The sequence below is a fragment of the Ceratotherium simum genome, chromosome 12, assembly GCF_057802395.1.
Source record: "Ceratotherium simum simum isolate JZ-2026a chromosome 12, ASM5780239v1, whole genome shotgun sequence".
In the NCBI taxonomy this organism is placed as follows: Eukaryota; Metazoa; Chordata; class Mammalia; order Perissodactyla; family Rhinocerotidae; genus Ceratotherium; species Ceratotherium simum.
Genome location: NC_141911.1, coordinates 48943948 through 48954734, shown reverse-complemented (window position 1 = coordinate 48954734; position 10787 = coordinate 48943948). Strand labels below are relative to the sequence as shown.

Below are 10787 nucleotides of genomic sequence, written 5' to 3'. Positions count from 1 at the left end.
GAAATATACCCATTCTGCATCCTAAAACATGAAAGAGCATAGGTAGGGAGAATGAGCTGTTACTTAAAATAATAATAATAAAATATTAAAAATAACATTCTAAATGTTTGAAGGCGAGCCCTCCTGACCTTGCAAAGGACTTGCTTTTTTCTCTCTACAACACTATGCCACGTGATCTAATTTCAGAAAAGTTACTGCTGCCTCTTGTAGTATAACATCTTATAGCGAGCCTTCCTTGATCCTTGTGAGGAAAAAATAAAAACGAAAAGAAGAGAAAAATACTTCCATTTTGAAAAGAAGATCTCTTACTTTTTTGATCCAACAATAAGTTGCCCCATTATTTTTTTTTCATAAACCAGTTGGAAGATTTCTTTTACTCCTTGCAACAGACAGCATACTATCTGATAAAAAGTTAAAGCTTTGAGTGAGGTGGGGATTGGCTTAACACTTTAAAGAGTTGAAACACGAATGGTCTATTTCCAGCATGTTGACAAAGGGAAATAGTAGCATAAAAGGATTAAAAGATACACAGGGACTAAAGAATGCAAAGTCTCTTAGGCTATGGTAAAGATTTACACCTGACTTCAAGGGTAATGGAAGGGCATGAGAGGTTTTTAGGCAGAATGACATGATCAAATTTGCATTTGCCATATCATTTTGGTTAAAATCAAAATAAATATTTAAAAAATGAGATTACCATATAACTTCAGTGCCAAGGGCTTTTTATCAATTGTAATCTACACATATAAATGTCACTTGTATAAGTACTATGTATGAAATATTCGTGAGTAGAGAGGTGAATAATACTGGATTATCATTTCTAACACCTCCCTTGGTAATTCAGTAAAATAATGATGTGTCAAAATAGTCTAGTTATGACTCTAAGATTTGGCTTACATTCAAATGGGTCACTTCTTTGATTAACAAAAATTTGCTGGAATTACTATTATAAAGGCTTACTTTAACTTCAAGAAACTAAGATTGGCAATATGTCAAAACTGTGGTGCAGCATTGGTATGCCATTGGCACATGTACAAAGATGAAATGGAATGTAAATCAAAATTGTGATTCACTACAGACTGTCAGATATGGTTTCCTGAGATAAGAAAATCCCATCGGAAATACCTATTTAAAACACACACACACAGAGAACACAATGTATCATGACCAATATTCACTCTATGCAAAAAAATAAAATCTAATAATAACATTTACCATTTCAGTGACGTTGCCTTTGGAACTCAAATGTGCTGTTAGTATTTGGCAGAACTTCAAACTGGGAATACTTTTAATATCTAAGGTGATGTAAATATAAATGGGTTAACAAAATCTGATGCAACATCCTTGTACAAACTGCCAATACCTCTCAGAAGTTAAGCATTTTCTCTACTATGGCAAAGAATACCACTAAGAGGATCATTTTTCTTCTCTTGCTTGATGCATTCAATTGTTTCATTCAGGGAAACTTCAACATAGTTAAAAGCATTCTGTGAACTCTAAGATAAGACATGACCGTGAGACAAAACCAACACATAGCTGTAAATATTTCCTCTGAGCAAACTTCCAAAATAATTTGACCTTAATAGTAGATCTGCTTTTTTTGTTTGTTTATTTGAATATATGTTACATGGTTAAAAATGTCTGAGAGTTATATCACATTTGTGTAATACAGAAAAAATATATTGAAAACCTTTGGGTAAGTCCAATTTTGTTAATTCTTATTTGAGTGTACTAAAGTATCTAATACTAAATCCTTTAGTAAAGAAAATGAGTGCCCACTAATTTATGTTTGTGGTTAAGTTAATTTTATACATTGGGCCATTTTGTAGGCATATAACTTTTTAGATTTTTCTCAAGATTTTTTCATTACATTGTCAATAGGAACGAGCTACTCTTTTAAAATTCTTTTCATAGAATATTACAATTCTTGGTGACATACACAGTAAATTAAGAGTCTCCTCCCTCTGGTGGTACGGTTCTAAAACATTAACATGCATGAAAATATATTTGGCTTAGACTTCTTTAAATTAGAACTCAAGAAACCAATACCTTATTAAACGTGGATTTATTTTGAAACATTCTTGACCATTTGTAATCTGTTGATAATTATTTTTGGTGGAAACCCATTTAGGTGACTAAATTGAATCTGACCTTTTCAGATATAATTTCCAGTAGATGCCTAATTTAGTCCTAATAAGAATATGATATGTAAAAACATGAGTCCCATTACCAAACAAAAATGAATTCCATTTTATACAGAATATACTGCATAATTTATTCCCTAGGATTATACCACTTGAGGTAGAGGAAAATCACCAGTTTGATTCAAGTGTTGAAAACTATTTGTAGAGAGAAAATGGAATTTTAAGAACTATTTGTAAGCAAAAGTTAAAAGAAAGAAAACATCAAATAAGTACTGAAATTCAAAATTAGATATAAATAATAAAAAATATTCAGGGTTTAGTGGATGCATACCCCTACATCCATGTCTACTCTCATTTTTTCCTTTTATAAGCCCATTCTGCATAGTATTTAGAAAGTTGACTCCTTCATCAATTCTAGTGGAAGATCTTGTTGAATCTACATACCAATAATGGAAAATGAGAACTGAAGGGGAAAGTTGGTAAAAGGTTTCTAGGAAAGGCATCACCTTCTGAATGTTGCTGTGTCTCAATGTGATGATAGGAATTCCTGCAAACATCCTGCCATCTGCCTGATGAAGCTAAGATATGGAGACAGAAGAGCCTAGAGACTCCAGGAGAACTGGTACAGAAGTCCTGAGATACCATGCCTGAAGATACCTTAACTCTAAATATTTTGTCAGGTAAAATTTCTTTTTCTAGTGAGTTAGGATTTTCTGCTCTTTGAAGCCAAAGATATTCTGAGGATATTTAATTTCTTCTACTTATTTTTTAGTGAGAAAGATTGGTCCTGGGCCAACATTTGTGCCAATCCTCTTCTATTTTGTATGTGGGACACCACCACAGCATGGCTTGATGAATGGTGTGTACATCCATGCCTGGGATCTGAACCCCATTGCACCGAAGCACAGTGCACAAACTTAACCACTATGCTACCTGGCCAGCCGCTGTTCTACTTTTTAAAAAGTAGCTTTCAAAAATTCTCTTTTCTATCTACTGTTTTATTATCTATTTTTTTAAAAATTACATTATGAGGCATATTTTCTAAATATAGTACAAGTAAGCTAATTCTAAATCCTCAACAAGTTAGCTGAATTTTACTTTAACAATTAAATTCAGATGTGTCTTTAAAATAGTCAATTAGTCCTCATGAAAACTTGATATATATTAGTGGTTCTTTTCAATCATGGTCCCATAATTATGAGTAACTCAAAAAAGAAACACTAGTTCATGTGGGAGTTGGTCTTTTAAAACATGAAATACGAGTATCTTCATTTAAAAATGCAAGTTGTTTTCAGTTTACTCCTAAGAGAAACTGATCTTTAGACAATTAGAAATACTTAAAAATTAAATAAATAAAAATAATTTTCAGACATGTCTTCACCGTTGAAAGATTAGATTTTATTTAATCTTTTCTCAATGGATTTATAAAAATATTAAGAACATAAAAATAGCAATTCTAAACCACTTTAAAAAGTTTATTTTTACTAACCATAAATTTCCATTAAAAAATTTAAAAATAAAATGTTGAAAGGCATATATTTATCGAATTGGCTGTAGAGGCAAGCAGGCATCTATACAACAAACTTGGCAATGTGTGAGGAGAGGGAGTCAGCGAGTAGGAGCAGTGGCTCAAGGCATCCCTAAGTAAATTAGCTTTTACTGGAATGCTTATCAGAAAAGTGAAGATTCTTCTTATTTATCAAGGCACTTAAGCATACAAGATTACATATTCTCGAAAGAATGAACCTCTACTGCCAACTAGGATGACTTGATATTATTCTAAATCTACATTCCAAAGAAATTTAGAGTGAGCAGAATTTAAATAAATTAATCAAGACAATCCACAGGATCATATATTTTTGTACACTGACTTAGTCATTTCTTATGGTAAATATTAAAAATAAGCAATTTCTACCAAAATGGGAGGTTATTGTGTCATGAAGCTATAGCTACAATTCATCTAGACATCTTGTATTACGTCCTATTAATTCCTTGTGCACATAAGAGAGGAGAACTCAGTCCCTGGCATTATCTTGATAATCCATTTACAAGCATAATGAAATATTATTCAAATATTTGAACATTTTGACAGACTGCATTATCCAGAAAGAGATGTCGAGGCTTGACACATCGGTTGCCCGGTACCCTTTCTCAAAAACTCTGTGTTTTTGACATAAACACTTCTCAACACAGTGATTCAGAGAGCCAATAAATTAGAGTTGGCATATGAGTTTCACACAGATTCTTACAGTAGATCAGTATTTACCAAAACATATTACTAAAGATTGAAAAGCAAGACACTTTTAAAAGATCTCCAATAGGCTGTGGCTAAGATAGTCTATAGACAAAAGTTTTGTTAACAAATATTGAGAATATGAAACTCTGCAAGTAATAGAAGACAATGCAGAGGAATTGTGTGTGTGTTTTGGGGGGGATATATATATTTGAGGTATCTTCAAAGTGTTTTGAAACATAACATCAAAGCTATCCAAGTAAAAGATTGAAAACTTTTAGTTTAAAAACTTAACTTTGGAATGACTCTCAAAACTATAAATGAAGTGAGAATATCAAGGAAAAAAGTCTAAAATTTTATCCTTAATATGTAGAGAAATCTAACAAATCCACATAAATAAAAAACATCCCAATAAGAAAATAGACTAAAATCATAAAACATTAGCTCACAAATATGAAAATATAAATGGCCAATAAATACAAGAAATATTTTTTAACTTTTGTAGTAATAAAAAAAAGTAAAATAAAGTAACCATGAAATATTTTATTTTACATATCATGTTATTTATTTTATTTATTTTACATATCATGTTAAATTAGTCAACAATTTAAAAAAAATCTTTTGTTCTTAGAGTATATGGAAGTGGCCAGTCCTCCACACTGATAATGGAAACGGAAGTGGCACAAGTTTTCTGCACAGCATCTGGTCAATATGTACCAAAACTATTTTTAAAATTGTTGTCTTTTTAAACATTAATTCCAATGAATTACACATTTTCTTAAGAAACTAATTGGCTGTATCAGCAAACATGAGTTTGCAAGGATGTCTGTTTCCAAGTTGTTTATGATAGAGGAAAAAAGAAAAAGGAAGGAAACAATCTAGCAACCTATATATTTATCAAGAGGAAATTTGTTATATTATGGTACAAACATTGAACAAAAGATAAGTCATTAAAATTATAATGAAAATAATTATTTGTGGACATGGAAGTTGATTATGGCATATTGCCAAATGAACAAAGCAATTTCAAACAAGGTTTATAATATGACTCCATTTTTAAAAAATTATCTACGTATCTATATATATGCAACAAATTTTAACAAATCTGCATAATAGGATTATATGCTGCTGTAATTTATTTCATTTTCCATAATTTTTTTCATTTTCTAAAAGACTTTTAATTTAGAAAACGTGCAATGAATATACATATAGTTTATACAAAAATAAATACAAACAGATTTTCTCATTCTTTTATAGCTAAAGTATTGCCAAAGAAAAATATTTTAATATTCCTTTTGCACTGGTAATATATAAAACAGAAGATCTGAATATACGGTTACAGGAAACAATTAAGCAGAGTAAAAAAAATAAAATAGAAACAAGAACAACAAAAGTATTTTCTAGACATCCTTGGTATGAGTGAATCAGAATTTTAAGTTATTATTTAAATGTAAATAAGTAACTCTTGCCTCTACTTCCAAAGTGGACTTCAAACAGCACATAGTAAAAGTCAATATAATAAAACTCTTTTTAAAAGTATAAAAAGGAGCTGAGTAACATAGACAAAAGGCAGGAGAGAAGGAAAGATCTGAGAATGGTACTAACAAAAATCATGCTACACAACAGTCTAAGTGATGTAACTTCAATTTATCAGACAATCAATTAGTGAGCTTCTGATCAAAGGCTAAAAGTGAACCTTAATGGGTTACAAAGCTCTCACAGTCTAATAAAGGGAGATATAAGTTCATAAAAATAAAGAAACTTTTACTTTTCTGAACCTGAGACAATATCACTGCATGGAACAATGTAAAACAGAGATTAAAAAACACAGTTGTTAAACAGAATTTCTACGTTCTATATATATGACTTTTATAACACTGGTTATCCGGTAAAAACTTAAGGCATAAATTAAGCTGTATAGGTATGAAGAGAATTAAGACCAGGGAAACTTTTTGTCTCCTGAATTGATACAAGTTTAGAACTTAAGGAATGTAAGAGTTAAGGTTTTACTATTCAAGTCACATTTTTGATAAATAGTAAGCACCTGAATTATAGTCAACCAATGGAAAGAATAGCAAAATATCCTATAAAGCAGGTTTGTACGCAGCATGAAAAACCTCCATCATTAATTTTAGCCATCAGAAAAACGTCAGGATATAAATTTAAAAGAAATTCAACTATTTCCCAGTACTTTAAACATTAACTCAAAATGAAATTAGATATTGAATTTGTACTAGCCATTTTTAAACTTTTGGTTTTTTTAAAAAAAACAGATGAGAAATTAGAAAATTTCTGTTCATAAAAATAAATTACTTTGCCATCCTTAGGTGTGAGAACTATTTTGAGCATATTTTCATAGAAGAAATTAAAGCTAGCAATATTATTAAAATAAGAAAGAAAACATGCAATAAACTCAAATAATTACCTCACTTCAGTTGGTTCACATGTAATATAAACATATCTGATTACGCTTTTTGCTGTGAATACATCAAAATCAGAAAAATATGCAATATTGTAACTAGAAGGTGTGCCTCTGTAAAATGCATCAAGCTTCTAAGATTCATTTATCTTTCCAAAAAAGAAAAAAGAATAGCTTTGTGTCCAAAACCTTTATCAGAAAGTTACATAAACTAAGCAGCCATCAGCTGGGGTTTGAAATTTACTGAGGCCAATTCAGGCAGAGATCACTAACATCCCCCCACCTGCCACAAACACTGCCAGGCACTGGAAGTTTTCCCTCCTAGGACCTCTGGGCCAGGGCGATGTTGAGCGGCTTGGAGCCCAAGACGCGGCCATTCATCTCAGTCATTGCTTTAGTGGCCTCTTCAGGCGAGGAGAAGCAGATCAAGCCAAACCCTTTGCTTCGCCCTTCTTCCTTCATTACCTTAATTCTGGTAATTGATCCAAATGAAGAAAATTCCCTCCGTAGTTTTTCATCATCAATGGTGTCATCGAGGTTCTTAATATAGAGCTTCACCCCCTGGCACCTCCGAAATCTTTCCTGTTTCAGCTGCTCAAACATTTGCTTTAACTCGGCCTGTCGCTCTGCTTTCTTTTGTGCCCGGCCTACAAAAAGCAGCTGTCCGTTTATGTCCTTTCCATTCATTTCTTCCACAGCCCTTTGGGCAGCCTCATGGCTATCAAAACTCACAAAGCCAAAGCCTTTGGATTTCCCACTGGAATCTGTCATCACCCTAACACTCAGGGTTTTGCCATATTTGCTGAAAACTTCCTTCAGTTTCTCATCATCCATGCCATCTCCAAAGTTTTTGATGTAAATATTGGTGAATTCATTGGCTTGGTTTTGGAGTTCGGCTTCTCTATCTCTGCGGTTTTTGAATCTGCCAACAAACAGCCTGCAGTCCTTAAGCAGTGTTCCATTCATCTCCTCAATGGCCCTGTCTGCGGCAATCTGGTTCTGGAAGTGAACAAACGCATAGCCCCGGGAGCCTTGGTCATCACTCATCACCTTGGCGGACAAGATCCTCCCAAATGCTGAAAAATGTTCATAAAGGGTTTTGTTATCAATGGATTTGTCCAGATTCTTGATGAACACGTTCCCAATCCCAGATTTCCTTAAGTAGGCGTCACGTTGAGACCACATGAGACGGATGGATTTGCCTTTGATAGTGTCAAAGTTCATTGTGTCCAGGGCCTTCTGGGCATCAGCCAGCTGCAGGAAGTTCACGTAGGCATAGCCCAGAGAGCGGCGGGTGACCAGGTCCCTGCAGATGCGGATGGACAGCACAGGCCCCACAGTGCTGAACTTCTTGAACAGCAGGTCCTCGGTGACATCTGCATGGAGGTCACCCACATACAGGGAGGCCTGGCGGTACTTGGCTGCTACATTCATCTCCTCGCTCCTCCCCACCGCGAGTGTCCCTAGGAGCTCTTGGAGCGATTCCTGCAGGAGGGTGGCCAGACCACAGCTGGGGCCGGGCTCACGCGTGGTGGCCCCAGGACAGCTTAGAGGCAGAGCGATAGGGTTCAGGTACAGCTGCCCCGGGGCTCGGGCAACAACATTCTCATCAAAGAGACCCCCCAGCAACCAATCTGGCCCTCTCTGCAAGTTGCAGCAGAACTTTGAAATCTCAAAAAAAGTCTAGTAGGACAAGACGTGCCTTCCCCGCCAATCGGTGAGAAAGTCTTCAAGTGGCGGGCTAGCCCTCCATCGGAGCGCTCCCCGCAGACACTCTGGTCGCTGGTTTCTGAATAAAAATAGGCCTGGCTCGGGCTAGTTTCAAGTTACAGCCGCCGGTGGGAAGAGCTCCACAAGTGGCGACTGCGGCGGCGGCCCGGGACGCGGAGCGCGGGCGGCGGGCGCGGGGCCCGGGGGACCCGCAGCCGCCCGGGCCCGGCTCTGCAGGCGCCGCCGCCGAGGCGCGGCCGGGGCAAGGCTGGCTGCGGGCGCCGGGCGGACCCCGGCCACGCTCCGCCCGCAGCCCCCGCGCGGCGCCCCGGGGAGACCGGGGGAGGCGGGGATGGGGAGGCGGACAGACCGACGGACAGGCGGCCGCGGCCCGGCGGGCGGCTGCGGAGCAGGGGCTGGGGGCTCACCCGGGCTGCGGCCGGAGGGGCGGGCGGGAAACCCGGAACTCGCGCGCTGAACTTCCCGCGCACTCGCTGCCAAGTGGGATGTTTTCTTTCTAATATTTTTTGAGAGTGTTTTTCTTGCCCCCGCCTCTCGCACACGTTTCCCACCCTCCTCGGACAGCTACGCGGAGGGGCGGGAGGCGGTCACTGGGGTGGAGAAAGCAGCCTAGGGGAGGGGCCCTAATAAACCCACCCGCCAGCCGGGCTTTGCACGGGACTAACTGGAGGAGCTTTCCCAAACCGGGATCAGGCTTGTCACTTCCTCGCTTAACACAACCTCCAATGGCTTCCTTTGACTCTTGGATGAGGTCCAATATCCGCACCTTGTTCTACAAAGTTCTGCAGGATTCTTGCCATATTCCAGCCTCAACTGCTGCTTGGTCCCCCTTACTCAACTCCATGACACATTCGCCTTTTTTTCAGGGCCAACTGTACAAAAATGTGTTCCTTAGAAATCACTTTAGATACTCTTTCCAGAGAAGTTTTCCCTAAACTACTTCTGAAAGTTTAGGTTTCCCTCTTAGAAACTTACACGACCTTATATTGTCGTACCGTTTGTCTAATTAAAATATATTGTACATTCCATGACAGAAGAGGTCATGCCCATTTTATTCCCAGGCCTAACTCAGGGACTTGCAGAAATGAGACGCGCGATATTTATTGAATGAATTGACCATGTGCAATAGATAAGATATTTAACCTGAGGCTAAATTTTCACACCCAGAGACCTGGAGATAGTGTCCCTTAACCTCAGAGAGTATGGTAAAGATTAAAAGAATTAATAGATTTGGAAATATCTAACACAATATCTGGCATGGAATAGGTTTTGAGTAACGATTTCATTTCCTCTGGCATTATTCCCTAACATCATTCCCATAAAACCTTAAAATCTGAATGGTAGTGCGTCTTAAGGAATGTTACCTGCAAAATTGAATTGGACAGATGGGTTTATATAAGGCTAGTTTAGTGCTTTTCAAAGTTTAATACACATAAAAATTACCTGGGTATCTTGTTTGAAAGCAGCTTATGATTCAGTAACTTAGAATGGACTGGAAATTGTAAATTTCTAAAAAGCTCCTGGGCGATGCAAATTCTGTTGATCTCTGAACTACACTCGGAGTATCAAGATTTTAAAGCTAATTGAGTCCCCGTAGTGGCATCGTTTCTAATGGAAGGACTAGAAAAATATATTTCTCTTTTAGAAGATAATGATACTCTAGTAAAATTCATTCTTAGTAATATGTAAAAAAAAAGCAAAATCCTAAAACTGGAGTTTGATTTTCACAATAAAATCAAAATTGCTTTTAACCTATCTAAAATTGAATAATGGGTCTATGATTCCTCCAAAAGGAATCCTGATTAATGGTTTTTATTTGTGAAATTTATTCTGATATTTGTTGCTCCTGTAGGATCATTTGTTCAAATAAAAAAATTAAGTAATTCTTTCTTTAACCATATCTTCTAGGCTGCAATTTACAAAAGGGAAAAAGACCACTGACACAATTAGTGGATACCATCGTGGACATCAGCAATATTCCAGCACATACTTAAAAATTTCAATGCTATTTGGCATTGTTTAAAATAAATAAAAGTGATCATCATATTGAAAATTATCAGATTTTTTAAAAAGAAAGTTCCTATATGTATATTTCCAGAGAATTTTGTCCCAGGACTTTTTATTTCTAGGAAATAAAGATCACATTAATTATTTGTACAACGATGATTCAGCTATAACAAGAGACCAAAATATTTCAAGAACTCACCAGTTTTTCATTTTACTTCTGTGTGATCTTCACTCAACATTTTGTGAAAAGTGA

The 10787-nt window shown here is 36.5% G+C and overlaps 1 protein-coding gene across 1 annotated transcript; it reads right to left on the bottom strand.

The window, feature by feature from the left end:
- Positions 1-3520: 3520 nt before the first annotated feature.
- On the bottom strand, positions 3521-9117 carry PABPC4L (poly(A) binding protein cytoplasmic 4 like). The gene has a single exon (XM_087437620.1). The coding sequence runs from the start codon at positions 8228-8230 to the stop codon at positions 7118-7120; it is 1113 nt and encodes a 370-aa protein (XP_087293746.1). The 5' UTR covers positions 8231-9117; the 3' UTR covers positions 3521-7117.
- Between the last annotated feature and the right edge of the window lie 1670 nt (positions 9118-10787).

Coding starts and splice junctions, on each gene's coding strand:
- PABPC4L (XM_087437620.1), bottom strand. CDS start 8,230: ATGAATGTAGCAGCCAAGTACCGCCAGGCCTCCCTGTATGTGGGTGAC.